The sequence below is a fragment of the Anolis carolinensis genome, chromosome 3 (genome assembly GCF_035594765.1).
Source record: "Anolis carolinensis isolate JA03-04 chromosome 3, rAnoCar3.1.pri, whole genome shotgun sequence".
NCBI lineage: Eukaryota > Metazoa > Chordata > Lepidosauria > Squamata > Dactyloidae > Anolis > Anolis carolinensis.
Genome location: NC_085843.1, coordinates 268,151,997 through 268,168,124, shown reverse-complemented (window position 1 = coordinate 268,168,124; position 16,128 = coordinate 268,151,997). Strand labels below are relative to the sequence as shown.

The following is a 16,128-nucleotide window of genomic DNA, read 5'->3' as shown; positions in this document are numbered from 1 at the left end:
AATGACTTTATTTTTTTACAATAGTCTGGGTTTTTTGTTTTTGTTTTAAGAGATACTGTAAGATAAAGTGTAATTCATTTAGGAAATGTTCTACAATTGAGTTAAAGTCAAAATATTAGGAACTGAGCTTATTTTATCCCAGAGACTTAAATACAGTTGCATTTCAGCGCAAGTTATACCAGCTTGTCTTTTGGTTGAGTTGTTGTGTTTTACATACTATTTATGAATTTTCCTTCATATCATCAGAGACCAACTTGTAGCTTGTGTAGTTTGGAATTCAAGGTTTTTGCCCTGACCCAAATCAAAAGTAAAACCATGCCTTCTAATTCTTCCATAATATATTTTTACTATCTTCTCAATTAATTCGTTTGATAGTTTGTTGTCCCATTCACTTCTGTTGAAGGAGCAAAGGTCTATACTGCACAAAATTGCTCACACGTTAAAGAAAGTTGGAAATAAATCCATACACTCACCTGTTCAAAGTCCAAAAACACAGATTTCTGGATTGTGAATGTGAGAATATTGTGTTATACATCTTCAAATCTAGATAACTCTTCAATTCTGTGTATATAACTCACATTAGGGGCCCCTGGTGGCACAGTGTGTTAAAGCGCTGAGCTGCTGAACTTGTGGACCAAAAGGTCCCAGGTTCAAATCCCGGGAGCGGAATGAGCGTCCACTGTTAGCCCCAGCTCCTGCCAACCTAGCAGTTTGAAAACATGCAAATGTGAGTAGAGCAATAGGTACCGCTCTGGCGGGAAGGTAATGGCGCTCCATGCAGTCATGCCAGCCACATAACCTGGAGGTGTCTATGGACAACGCTGGCTCTTCGGCTTAGAAATGGAGATGAGCACCAACCCCCAGAGTTGGTCACGACTGAACTTAACGTCAGGGGAAACCTTTACCCTTACTAACTCACATTAACATTGGTGATTAAAAAATTAAAATCCACCCAGAGACCTGAGATGCATGGCAGCTTTACATTAGAAGTGTAACGTATTTCATAGAAAGATACTTTTATAGGACAACCAAAATCATAAAATACATAATGTAAGCTTTCAAAGCAACAATGGTTTCATTATTATTATTATTATTATTATTATTATTATTATTATTATTATTATTATTAGCGACATTTATATCCCGCCCTTCTCACCCCGAAGGGGACTCAGGGCAGCTTACAAATTATATGTACATACAATAAATTATATTATTAGCATAGCACAATAGAACATCATAAGTTTGTACATATATCAGTTGTTATCTTGGCCAATATTGCAACTCCTGCATATATATTCCATAGAAGGGTTGCTAAAGTGGATAGTACAGGGTTTTTAAGCAACCTAGATTTTTTTAAAACAACAACCCTGTTCCATATAATATCTCCTAGTGGAATCCAGCTTATCTTTATTCAGAAGGAAATTGTTTTGAATTAAGTGAGATGCTGTTAAGTAATGACCTTATCACATGAGCCACCGGAATCACCACACATCATGGTGAATTTGGTAGGGGATGTGGTGAACCCATTGCCACATGCCCCGTATAGCCTGGCTCCTCCCTTACCTGATCCCACGGGGGGAAGTGTCTGCTTCCCAGCTTCCACCTTTTGATCCCTATGCAACACAGGAAGCCTCCTGTGTTATTGTGGTGGCAGCGGTATGCACTGCTTCCTCTCCATTTGTGCAATGAAGCCCTGCTGGAAGTAGCTCTACATTGTGGGATGGGAGCCCGCAGGCTCCATGGCACAATAGAGAGGAACTGACGTATGACACCGAAATTACCCCGTGTGATGAGGTCGTAAGTATGTCTGTGATTACATTCTTACTGTACTCATGGCACCAAATGAGTATTTGAATGCTTCATTGCAAGCATGTTTGGAGGAAATGGACCAGTACTTCCCTTAACTTTGAAAATATCTCTGTTTCAATCTTTCCTTTTTTTCTCTTTGCATTTCTCCCTTGTACTCTTTTACCTTTAGCACTCTTTTCCCTGTCTTATATAATAATTATCCCACTAAAACAGAAATCCAGTTATTGATACTTGATACAAGTTTTGAGTCAGGACTCATTTGATGAAGAACAGTGCTTTTTATGCCAGCGGGGGTCAGGGTGGGTGGGCGTTAAATGTATAGCATGAGTGTACAAGGCTAGGGAGCTGCATAACTCCCCAGGAGACATTGGATGGCCACTTCACCCTGCAAATATTGCCCCTAAAAGCTTCCCTAAGGAGCATAGAGGCATTGTGCTGTGTTTAAAGCCCAAGGGAAGATGTTTTCAAAAAATGAGTGGCAGTGAGTAGATGTTTTTCCTGGTTTTAAAAAGGACCGAATTGTCAAAGGATACAAGAAGCAATTTGGAGACAGAAAATTATCACTAAGGGTTTTAGGGCCACAAAAATGGCCTTGTACTGCACTTTGCCCATTTCCAATGTGTAGAATAATTTATAAAGACCAAATCTTTATTTTCAAATTATTTTCCTGCATGTATAGGGCTACTGATATATTTACATTGTAGTACAGTCAATCTGCCATATTCACTGGTGTTAGGGGCACTGGATCCCTGTAAAAGTAAAAACCCTGCATTTTAAAACTTAGGGAACACTTCTCTAGGAATCTGTAGGCCCTATGGAGCAGCTCTGTGATCAATTTCTGCCAGATGTTGATCATAGAATTATACAGGAGAACTTACAAATGTCTAGAAAAGTGCCTTTTTAGGAATATCTAAGTCGTCTAGCACAACTCTATGGCAGAAATGGACTATATCATGCTGAAGGATCTAGAGCAGGGGTCCCCAAACTAAGGCCCGGGGGCCGGATGCGGCCCTCCAGGGTCATTTACCTGGCCCCCGCCCTTAGTTTTATAATATAATATTTTATGTCAGTTTTAATAATATAATATATTGTATATACATATAATATTGATAAAAAATTATAATGTTATACAATATAATACTAATAATAATAATACCATATAATAATATTAATTATGTTATATATTACATATACAGTAATATTACAATATAGTGGTATAGTTCAATATAGTAATATATAATGCTAATATTGTGCTATGCTAATAATATAAAATATTGTATGTACATACACCTGTTCTGAGTCCCCTTCGGGGTGAGAAGGGTGGGATATAAAAGTAGTAAATAAAGGTAGTAAATAAATAAATAAATAATTTTAGACTTAGGCTCGCCCAAAGTCTGAAATGACTTGAAGGCACACAACAACAACAACAACAACAACAATCATAATTAACTTGATTATCTCATTGGCCAGTAGCAGGCCCACACTTTCCATTGAAATCCTGATAGGTTTATGTTGGTTAAAAGTATTTTCATTTTTAAATATTGTATTGTTCTTTCATTGTTATTGTTGTATTGCACTACAAATAACACATATGCAGTGTGCATAGGAATTTGTTCGTAATTTTATTCAAATGATAATTCGGCCCCTCAACAGTCTGAAGTATTGTGGACCGGCCCTCTGCTTTAAAAGTTTGAGGACCCCTGATCTAGAGATTCACAAAAAGAACATATTAAACCTCCAAATAATAAGATGCACAAAAGTGAAATCTGCAACTGTATTTCCTATCTTCTTTTTGCTCCCACTGTATGTTTTCCAGAACAAATTCTTAAAGTCAGGGGCCCATGTATTCTGTTGAACAACCAACAGAAAACTTTACTTGCAGTCACTTGGTGATATAATGGGGCACTTCAAACCCTATTAATGGCAAATAATTTTTCAACAATGTTTATGATTGCAGTTAAGTTCTAGCAGAGGAGAAGTACAGATAATATAAATATGCTGATCAAAGTTGGTTGGATTGGAACTATAAATAAAACGAGATTCAGAAACTGCAAATAAATCCAGTGTTGTGTTGCTGTAGGAATTACCATAGTTTATATAGAATGCCGCATGCTTAATGCCTTACAGGGCTACGCAGGTGCAGCTCCTGCTGACATCAAGGGGAACAGCACCCATGTAATTGAAAAGCAGAATTTGACCCGGAGTCTTTCAATATTGGCCCCTAATTAAGGGACGGTGTCTGGTGCATGTCAATTGCTTTAGACAGTGTTACTCAATTAGACATAACCAACACTATCCAGAGTCCCGAATGCTGCTAGTTATTGTGCAAGCTGATATTGACATGTTCCAGAAACAATGTGGAGTTCTCATGCAGTTAGCGTATTATTACATGGTATTAACTGCTAGCCGAGAATGACCACTTACTCATATAGAAATGATCTTTTCTTAAGCTGCAGCTGTGTCTAGTTTACACAGGGGTTTATATTCCTCTCTCCAAAGTGTTCAGTTTAAGTGTGTTTTACTTTTTCTGTAGTTCATTTTGCCTCTTCAGTAGCTCAGTGCTGCCTCTCTCTTTCTCTATCTCTGATTCTTTGTCAATATTTTTGTGGACAGACTAATCTGTGATACATAAGAACAAAATCATGTATGATTTGCAAGATAATAACGATAATGCATAGAATCTCTGCTTATTTCCCAAGTCCTCTAAATTCATATCCCAGTAATCCTCACAAGAGGCTTGGTGAATGTCACTTAATCATTTTGGCTACAAAGAGTCAAATTAATTAATAAGCTGAATGTCAACATTTAGAATGTAATTTTATGCTAATTTCTCTTTTTGGCAGTCATGTGCCATGTGTGCAATGCTTTATTTTTTTTATTCAGTAATGTTTTGTCGATTTATCCTTCAGAAAGCTCAGAACCACTTCCTGTTTTTCCTCCCAAAAAAACTCAAGAGTGAGTTAGGTTAGTCTGAGGGCAGCAATTTGGGGGATTCATTGCACCATTTGAAAAAGCTTACGTTTATTGCCAGGCATACAGCAAACATACTTGATACAAAATATAGGTTGGAGTGTAGCTGTGGTTACATACCTACATAACTATAGATGATTCTTTGCCACAGTATTTCTGATTTCTAGGCATGACTATGAAGATTAGGGAATGAAGAATAAAGGAAGATCAGCCTATTAGAAATGTGGTGTTGGAGGGACACTTTCATGGATATTAGGGAATGCCAAAAAGAAAAATCAAGCCTGAATTCTCATTAAAAGCTGAAGTGAGGCCATCGTGATTTAGATATCATATATGAGATGAGATGACTCACTGGAAACGGCAATGCTGGTAGGAAAAGGGGAAGAACACTCTCCAAATGGATTGATTCAAGAAAGGGTTGAGTTTGCAGGACCTGATGACTGGATTTTCTGGAGGTCTTTCCTTTGCATGGAGTCTATACATTTTACCTCTCTGCACAAAAGACGTCCAGGACTGCAATGGAGTCGTTTTGGGTTTAAATCATAGAGTGCATCAAACTGAGGCTTGTAATGTTCTTGGATCTATACTAGGCTGTCTGTTCCTAATGTGTTTCATGGGCTGGTTGATTCTTAGTCCTTTAGCCAATTATAGCAACACACAAACAAATGATAAAGCCATCATTTATTAACTTGTAGTTAAAATGGCAGGAAGGTTCTGGTGCGATAGCCCTGTTGCCAAGTATTCACATTCTATCATTTAGTATTTTTCAGAAAACCCATCAAGATAAGAGGTAAGCATTTCCAAATGCATTAGGTCCTCCATGTTTGGGGGGTGCAGGTGGAAAAACTGCAAAGAACAATATTGCTTTTTAAAAAACGGAGAAAGCACCTTTCTAGAACTCTCTAGGTCCTCCAACAAGACTCGTCAGTTTTCCGCTGGAAGTTGATCATAGAATTGCACTGGAGGACCTACAAATGCTAGTGAAATGTTCTCTGTAGGAATATCTAGCTTCTCCAGTACAGTTCTGTGATCAACTTCTATCAGAGAGAGCATATTATTCAAATCCATGGATAACCAAATAACCAAAGTTAAACCTGTGTTGTTGGATGCGTAACCAAGGGTGTTGGTTGGTAACTCACCAATCTTATTTGTATACGTGAGCAAAAAAGAAAAAAAAAATATGCTACTTTGTAGGGCATAATTGCAACCTGCTTTGTATACACCTCTTCTATATTTTCGCTGTTACCAATTTGAATCTCATTTGATTGTCCCAGTTACACATTCAGTGTTTTGTTTGCCTCTGACATTCAATTGTTTTATTTTTGATGTAGCTGGAGATATAAACCTTTCAGTAGCCCTGGTGGGTCTTGTGTGTCTTGCCACAGGACAGATCCTCTCAGTTTGGGGCAGTGAGAAAAGCTTCAGGTTTCACCCTTCTCTACCAAGTGCTACTAAATTGCTAACGTTCACCTTTGGATTTCAAAAATGTTTAAATTTACTATATAAAACTTAAATGTATAGGAATGTATATCATATTCCACAAAAGTTTTAGACTGATTACAGCATTACAGCAAAAGCATATACAATAACAGCATCACCGACAAATGTGCCTATTTGTCTTTTTAAGTATATTCTTTCTCCATACAATCAGTTCCTAATATTCTCCTTCTTTGTCACACTGGCTCCAGTCTAGCATTCTGTCCTGCTGTAGCAATGTATCCAGAAACTGAATCTAGGAAGAATGAAAATATGGGACATTACAACACATTGTAATGTAGGGCACAGTTGAGTGTGGGCAAACTCTATTCTATGTGACTCCCTCATTAGAACACAGTACATGATTCACCAATCTTTCTGAAACTAAGCACAGCTGGTTCTAGTTGGTGTCTACATGGAAGATTTCCTGATGGTTCTGTGTACTCTTTATGATTCTGACATATGTGAGTTGCTCAGAACAAAAAGCAAGATAGAAACGAATGAATGAATTTATAACCTATTCTTCTCCAACATTGAACATTTCCTGTTTTGAACTTCCACTGTGAAATAAAGTAAGGAAAACAAACATACAATATAAAGGGGCTGTTATTTGACCTATTTATTTGTTTGTTGAATTTCTGCAACCTGAGGAAAAAGGGGGGTCAACTCCACCTAATGAGTAGAGACAGGTGTTCCTTCTCTGATTACCTCCACAGACCATAGATCACACGAAGCGAGAAAGGGATGATGCTTTGAAGGGCAGATGTGCCCGAGAGGGGAGGGGATGGAGGTTTAAACTACCCAATCCACATGAGGCTCCATCTTACCTCCTTTGTGTGGGCCTTTCTCATCACAGGCTTTGCCTTGTGGCTTGGGTTGGGCAGAACAATCTGTCATAGAACTGGAAAAAATCACAAGGGTCAACTAGTCCAATCCCCTGCCATGCAGGAATACACAATCAAAGCACTACCAACAAATTCTCATCCAGCCTCTGTTTACAAACCTCCAGAGAAGTCTCCCATCACACTCTGAGGCAGCATATTCCACTTTCAAACAACTCTTACCATCAGGAAGTTTTTTCTAATGTTTAAGTGGAATTTCTTTTCCTGTAGTTTGAATCCAATGTGCCTTAGTCCATGGAACAGCAAAAAGCTAGCTTGCTTCTGCTATAGTATCACATTCTTTCACGTATTTAAACATGGCTATCACATCCCATTTCAACCTTCTCTTCTCCAAGCTAAATATACCCAGCTGCCTCATCTGCTCCCCATAGAGCTTGGCTTCCAGATAGTTAATATTTTGGTTGCTCATCTCTGGACACATTCCATCTTATCAATATCCTTCTTGAATTATTCCAGAACTGAACACAGTATTCCAGGTGAGATTTGACCAAAGAAGAATAGAGTGGTACTATTACTTCCCCATTTCAGGGTTCTCTACAAAAACGTTAAAGCTTTCTTTTTCTGTGTTGTCGAAGGCTTTCATGGCCGGAATCACAGGGTTGTTGTTTGTTTTCCGTGCTGTATGGCCATGGTTCAGAAGTATTCTCTCCTGACGTTTCTCCCACATCTATGGCAGGCATCCTCAGAGATTGAGGTACCTCACAACCTCTGAGAATGCCTGCCATAGATGTCGGTGAAACGTCAGGAGAGAATACTTCTGGAACATGGCCACACAGCCCAGAAAACACACAACAACCCTCTTTCTTTTTCTCTAAGTAAATAGGGACTCTGATTTGTCAATCACATGATTGTGCAGCTCAAACTTGGTTATTACTCCATCATTGATTTTCAGAAGGTGGCAGAGAATCTTGATGTTAGTTTAGGACTGCCTTTGGTAATGCTACATCTTCTTGTTAGAACTTCCACTGCCATTCCTTACACAGAGTCTGTATAGAAAATCCTTCATTGCAAAATAGGCTAACAACCAAAAATTGGGTATGTAAGGAATGTGTTGCAAAAGTAATAGTATTATGTAAAGCTGCTATATAAAGGCATACACATACAAAAAATACTTAAGATTAGATGAGCATTTTCTCTCTCACTGCTAAAGCAGGAGAAACTATAGATTTTTAACTAATGACAAAAATCTGATTCTAATCTGTCTTACATATATATGTCAACCTTAAAGTAACTCCATTGGCATTTTCAACTTGTATATAGAGTGAGTTTTATCAGAATGTGGATTTGTATAGTGCAATAAAATCAAACATTGTCTAGAAGCGGGTCATAACTCAGATTGAATAATATTAATGAGTTGAGTAGTTTTCTGCAGTTCTATAGGGCTTCTGGCATGTCTAGCCAACTATTCACTACAAGTAACAGATGTATAATGAGACTTGATTTCTTCACATTTGTATATGTGATGAGAATAATAATATTCATTATTATAATATGTAGTTTGTGAAGGCTGCAAAGTTTTCCTTGTACTATAGTGCATCCTTTCCTTTTAAAACTTAGAATTTTTCTAAAAAAATTAGCAATGTTTGAAAAAACCTGACATTTGCCATTGATATATGTCATTAGTAAAGTAACTAAAATCATATTGTTGGATGATGTCTAGATTTCTGACATAAATTTAAAGTAGAACATTTGGGTTATGGTATTCACATCAAAAATGAACATAAGTGGAATTAGGCTGCTAATGATTTAAAGTGTCTAATGCTGTTCTGCTGTCTCAGGAGAAAAAAGGCATATAAAATAAGTAAACAGATATATTTATTTTAACTAATTATGTACATGCTGTAATAAAATATAAGCAATTTCAAATTTCAAGGGACATACTTGCCATACTTTTACCTTCTGCAACAATTGGTACCCAATAGTGCTTAAGTTTGGCTGAGATATGCAAACTGAGGTATAAACATTTGGAGGACGTTCACGCCTTAAGGTACAAAACAGAAAAACATAAAAAATTCAGTGGATGGTTGAAAAGGACCAAATGAAAGATTGTTCCATAGGAATAGTACCCGTTACTTTTCTAAGGTCCTTTGACTGCTGAGATTCCACAATGGAGCCATAATACATCCAGCATATTTATGCCGTCACGAGGGCTAGAAACATGCTTTAATTGGTTAGCAGAACTTCTCAATCTAAAAATGCAGAATTTTCAACATATTCAATATTCTACACCAGCGCTGCTTGTTTGTGGAATTGCTGGATACACCGGGATCTGGTCTTCTGTTGCATTGAGCTTTCCCTGCTAACTATAAGCTAGTCTCTATATTTGGCTTATTAGCTACTGCAGCTGAAGGTGAAGGGGCACTGGCTGTTATAAATTCCCTAACGTACTCTCTCAACCATTCTGTTGCAATCTTTTATGGTCTTTGGAATGGAAAAAGGATACTAAATAGTTAAGCATTTTTCCAAGTGGAAGGAAGGGCAGTCTCCTCCTTGTGTTCCACACAGAAGCCCGGGTTACTGTTTAAACTGACCCCAGACTCCAGAGAGGTTAAAGCGCCGGCATTACCCTTGGCACGGACCTGCTCTATCATCTTCATCAGGAACATCCCAGTGCTGGCTGTGTGCATTCTTTCCTGCCAACATAACACGTTTGGGTAAAATGCGCACACGCCGGTGTCCACCCTAGTCTTTTAGTAGCAATTAACCTTTCCTACAGGGTTTCCTTTGAAGCTTGCTCATGTTTTTATTGCAAAGTAGCAACGAGGACTTTTTTTAATGAAGGGAAATGTCTAAGCTTCCATGTTGCTTAATCTATTCTATTTTCCCAGAGCAGGCATTGCAATTATATTAGCCAATTCCTAATGGGGACAATTTTATGATCTTAAAGAGGTCTGCCTGGAATTCCAAACTTCAACAATTGTGTATATATGACTTCCCACGTTTATGTTTGGTGGACCTTGTTTTGTGCGGAGATAAATTATGCCGGCTGAGGAAATTAAGGATGCCTTCCCCCCAACATCTGTTTTCATAAGGATTAAGAGATCAAGACATAAAATGCCTTTAGAACCCATGAGGATTTGGCCCCTTTTGCAAACATCACAGGATGCTTTCTCTGAACAAAGAAAGCCTCTCATTAACAGAAAAGTGTGAAAGTACACTTTTCTCTGACCTGTACAGCTTGGCTGACTTGGAACATGTTTAGAAATGTAGTTATAATCAGATTAGACATTATGAATTATTGGCTGGGAAATGCTCTTGCCAATATTTTTCCAATAATCACTTGCAGAGTAGCAATGAGATGTTTTCTTTCAGCGTATTTTTTTACCTACCATGGAATATTTGGAATTCAATGTGGGAAAGACCCGTTAACAAATTCTTGCTTAGCAACTGTGCTGTTTACGAGTGCATTTTGAAAAATGTAGGAATATCCTGTGGGGGGGAAAAAACTTTATCAAAATAAAAGTTGAGACAAAGAAATATGTCAGGTAGCAACTAAACTTCCTGATGACTTGTTCTTCCCTATTCCACTAGAAATATGAAAGTAATGTATATTTAAATGTTACATGTATAATATAAACATGGTGGCACTGCAGTTAGCAATTTCTAACCCTTAAAACTGGAAGGTGTCACTCCAGTGTTTGCTGCACCATTGCTTAGCTACCTATCCCTGCTGTATTGCAATCCTATAACATTTAACTGGAAACTCCATGTGATTTTTTTATAGCAGATATATTGAACGCCATAGGGTTTATTTTATAGTAGATATGCTGAACTGTGAACGCCATAGGATTTGTTTTATAGTAGATATGTGTTCCATAGGATTCAGTATTAGTTCCATCCCAAATACACCACTTTGTGGCATGCTGGAAACTAGCTCCCTTTCACACTACATAATTATAGTGCTATCATTCTGCTGTAACTGCCATGATTCATTTCTAAGGAAGAACCATTGGGAAAAAGAATAATTAGGAAATGCTTTAAAAATGTACCTTCTGCTCCTATCCCATAGAGACTGAAGCCCACAGTCCATTCGGTTCCTTACATCTCATTGTGTCACATATGCAGACCAAAATTCACTTAACACTGAGCTTTCCAAAGCTACAGTACTACTGAGATGGTCGTGGACAAATAAGTAGCGTTTGGACATAAGTGTTAACCTGACATGACAACTAAACTACCACAAGCTTTGCTGGTCTCTTGTGAATAGATGAAAAGTAAAAATAAATAAATAAATGTCCCTATTCTGTTTAATTTGTTTGTTTGTTTCATGGGCATCCAAGAGAAGCTGATTGTCAGTGGGTTCTAAACAAAGGGAAGTTTTCTACTCACAATTGTAATGGAACTTACTGAACAAAGTGTTGTAATGGCTACTAGCTTAGATTTATTTTTAAGAGAAAAGGGGGCTTACCCAATTTTAACAATGAAAGGTCTGTCAATATCTATTAACTGCAATAGCTAAATGAAATGCCTCTTTTTAGAGACTAGGTATATACCAAGGTGAATATCTGCTGAAGGCTATTATTGTTTTTGTTGTAGTTGATGTTATTTACTATATCCCCTCTGTCCCCCAGTTTGGGACTGTTGGAAACTTGTACAAAATGACTGGTCCTTTCATCTGTTCTCTTCTTAACACACACACACACACACACACACACACACACACACACACACACGTATTATGTCACTCTCATGGACATAGTCACCATATTTTACAGGATCAAGCAAGCCATTTGTGGTCGCAGCAATAACAATAACAACAAGAATTTATTTATATTCCACCCTATCTACCCGACTCAAGCAAGCTGGTCAGAAAGATCTCTACAGCAAGTTACTCCTATGAGTTGTGACTGTGATGAGTACAAGAAGTCATGCCCAAGATTCTTTCTTATTGTGACCAACATAAACTGTAACTCAGTTTTAACATGATGTAATTAATGTCCTTTAATTAACAGTTTTATGATAGATGTCATCAATATTTTAATTTTTAGATATTTCTAAAAGTCTTATTTACTACTAAAAGTCTTAGTTACTACTAAAGTTCTCAGGTTCAAACCCCGGGAGTGGCGTGAGCGGCCGCTGTTAGCTCCAGCTCCTGCCAACCTAGCAGTTCAAAAACATGCCAGTGTGAGTAGATCAATAGGTACCGCTCCGGCAGGAAGGTAATGGCGCTCCATGCAGTCATGCCGGCCACATGATCTTGGAGGTGTCTACGGACAACGCCGGCTCTTCGGCTTAGAAATGGAGATGAGCACCAACCCCCAGAGTCAGACATGACTGGACTTAATGTCAGGGGAAACCTTTACCTTTACCTAATGGCTGCTTATCTTTCGAAATTCCTGACAAACCAGGACTGGTTTTCTCTAGTTCACCATTTACAACATTTGTGGGGAAAATCAAATCTAGCTTGGTCACTCAAATCCTAGCTCATTTCTGGGTTGGATTATTGTTATACAGTCTATGTGGGACTGCCATTGACAGTTGTGTTTCAATTTTATTTTACATGTTTAATTTGGAATGCTGGCTTTGCCTTTTAAGTTCCTAAAAGGCCCTGTTCAAGGATCACCTGCTCTTAGATGAACCTGCTAGAAAGATGTGCTCAGTTGTTCACATCCTTTTCCTTATTCCTTTGTCAAAACTTGAATGTTTTGAGGGATGAGGGAAAAGTTATTTTCATTTGTGGCAACTACTACAGTGTACAATAGCTTCCCAAGACAGATTTGGGTGCCCTGCCCTTTGCCTGCTTTTACACAGTCTCTTGAGATTGCTCCATTCCAGCACTATTTTTTTTAGTCAGAGACTAATGATAACTTCTTCTTTTTAGTCTCTTGTAGCTGCTATGGCTTTTATGACACTATTTTCACTTCTGTTTGCTTATTTCGTTTTATTGCTAGATTGATATTAAGTTTTGTTTTTGATGTACACTTTTATATGAAACCCATTGTTAGTTTTATTTCATCATAGAAAAATGAGGTATAAGCACAGAAGTACAAGTTATTCTTACAAGTTATTCTGCTGAAGGACTGGACGTGTGAAGAGTTGCCTGTACAATGGTAGCTTCCCAGAAAGTTGCATGTTTGGTAGAGACTTGATAGTTACGGATGCCTTTTAGAGGAAGATATTTATGTACATCTCCCTTGTAGCAAACTGTCAAAAGCTTTAACAATAATCTTTATATCCAATGGCAGCTTTGCCTTAGCTGGAAATGCTTCCATCCATCTACATTGAAGTGCCTGATTTTTAGCCCAATTATGCCAATTTTCTCTAATCAAAAGGTTGCTCCTAGGAATTATGATTCTTCTGGAATCAAATGGGTTTGGATGGAGATGTGTGGTAGGCAAACTGAATTTCTTAACTTGCATATGTGGAAATGCTTTTTACTTAAAACCACCATATAGCTAAAAGGATAGGGTATACATAACCCAGGGCCGTAGCCAGAAAAAAATTTCGGGAGGGGTTTTGAAAATTTCGGGGGGGGGGGGGGGTTGAACCCCTAGCACATACCCCTCCTCGCTCCAAACCTGTCAATATCTGCTTGAGATAGTGCCTGGAGGGACTCTTAATGTTTTGCATCTCATAGACTTAGCATGGGGATTTGGTTAACCAGTAAAAATTCATGAGTAAACGAGATTTTTTTTATAACTTGAAAAATTTCGGTGGGGGGGGGGGTTGAACCCCTAACCCCCCCCCCTCGCTACAGACCTGACATAACCTACCTATATGTGGTAGCACATCACAATAAGTTTGCCCAAATAGCTCTCTAGCACAATTTATCTTTCTGATCTTAGTGTTTGGAATCTTTTTCAGATAATGAGTGTGTATATGAAAGCTTCCATGAAATTCTTTTGGAAGAGACACCTGAAAATGATGGAGAGCCAAGCACTTTGTCACTCAGCATCCACGAACAATCTTCTCCAGCAACGTCAAGTGAAGCCTTCACACCAAAGGAAGGATCTCCTTACAGAGCCCCGATATACATTCCTGATGACATCCCAATTCCATCTGAGTTTGAGCTTCGAGAATCAAATATTCTTGGAGCTGGATTAGGGATATGGACCAAAAGGAAGATTGAAGTAGGTGAAAGATTTGGACCATATGCAGGAGAACATCGACCAAGTCTTAAAGATCCTAGTCATGGATGGGAGGTAGGAAATTATATGTGTTATTTTTATTATTGTGATTACTGTTCAGCTAGAGGTGGTATTCCAAGTGTATGGAAGGAGTGGCAACAGTGATGTCATAATGTGAAGCTGAAATAAAATCTGTGGGGAAATGTTTTTATGAATTTATCATAGTTCCTCTTACTATGGCTTTGCAAATACTAATGTCCCCATTAACATGAAGTTCAAGGGGAGGTAATCATATGAGTGTGCTTTGATAATTTTGTGGATTTTTTTCTTTTTGTCCTTTTGATGAAGGTTTGACTAACCTTCTAAAAATAGACGGCATTATTTCTAAGTTTAATTTTCAGAATTATGATATTATTTTTTGTTTCTTCAAACCATGGTGTTTTGTTGGGTGCAGTTTACAAAAATGGTGGGTTTTTAAAAGTGAGAAGAATGAAGACAGTGGAGAAACTATTGTAAATTCTCAAAGATGTTAGAAGATCTTTTCAGAAACCTCAATTGAAAATCGCATTCATGAGGTCTAAAAAGAGTGTTTTGGAGATTACATTTATAATAGCAAAGAACGTTTTGTTCTCATCACACGTTGAATTGTATTTAGCTAGGAGGTAGACATGTTCAGTCCATATTTACATGCAAATTAATTTTCAATGTTCTTGTTATCAGAACAATAGCTAAATAATAAGTTAGAATAAAAACTTAACAGTAGAAAAGTGAATAGAATGTTAAAACAGCTTTTGATAAAAAAATATGGTGTGGATGAAGCAGAGATTGGAAAGTTAATATCTAAAAAGATAGTTCACTGAACACACATTACAAAACTCCATCATCAGAATTCCTTACTGGAGATATTGGCAAACCATTCTATATATCTATATTATCTGTATGTATATCTATATCTCTTCTTCCTTTTGCTTAATAAAAAAGACCAGAGTCTTAATTAAAAAGTGGAATGATGCTTGAAATTGTCATCTAGTCTATGGGCTGGGGGCAGCCCAAATTAAGGGCATTTAGTACCAAATGAAATTTTCCTTCACTCCTAGCATTGCATTAACTGAAGATTTCCATTGAGCACTTGGAAATACAATTTAGGTAGCCAAAAAGGGGTAAGCAAAGTGACCAAAGGAATGTAAACACAGCAAATATGAGTTTTAGGTGTGAATGATTTTCAATGTCTTACCCTCTGTAATGCTAGAGATTTGAGGAGGGGAGGAAAATTTAATGAAGGGGAGAATTGTTAAGAGGGGGAAAGCCAAAGAAAATGTTTGTTTTTACAGCAGAAAAAAAATGTAGCTATAAAACTGTGCCTAAACATGCTTTCTTCAGAACAATCAATTAGTGGCCGGTGACAGGCAATAATATCCCTTTATTTGCTGACTGTTTATAGAGGGAAAATTGAAACTGTGGTAAATGAAAGCAGTATAGCAATGCCCATATGACATGGCCACTGTGCTCTGATTCAGACGTGTTGTGTGCTTGTTGAGCAAGGCTGATAATAATATTTTGTGACACTGGAGACCATGCAGTAAAATAAAAGCATACCTTGTCACTCTAAAATTTTGAGTAATTCCTCATTATCATCACTTCTCAATCCTCTGTCTTGATAAGCCACAAAGAGCACCCTTTGGTTTGTTTTAATGTCCATAGTTGATCGGATCCATCTGTCTCTCTATATAGATACTATCTTGTCTGTTTTTTTCTATCCTTTGGACTGGTCCTGTTCTGAAGCCCATACATCATCATATTATATTTGGCCTTACAATCAATGGACCAAGCCCATTCTCTGCCTTGTCTGCTGGCAGCCTATTTATCCCAGATTACCCAAAATACTGCCTTACGGGATCTCTTGG

At 37.8% G+C, this 16,128-nt stretch overlaps 1 protein-coding gene across 9 annotated transcripts in view; it reads left to right on the top strand.

Annotated features, from left to right (window-relative positions):
- The window catches only part of mecom (MDS1 and EVI1 complex locus), a 569,027-nt gene that overhangs the window by 247,415 nt on the left and 305,484 nt on the right, over positions 1 to 16,128 (top strand). For all 9 annotated transcript variants that reach the window (XM_008106050.3, XM_008106051.3, XM_008106049.3 and 6 more), the window contains exon 2: positions 13,962 to 14,299. In XM_008106050.3, the coding sequence (XP_008104257.1) occupies positions 13,962 to 14,299 (338 nt within the window). The remainder of the gene's footprint in view (positions 1 to 13,961; positions 14,300 to 16,128) is intronic.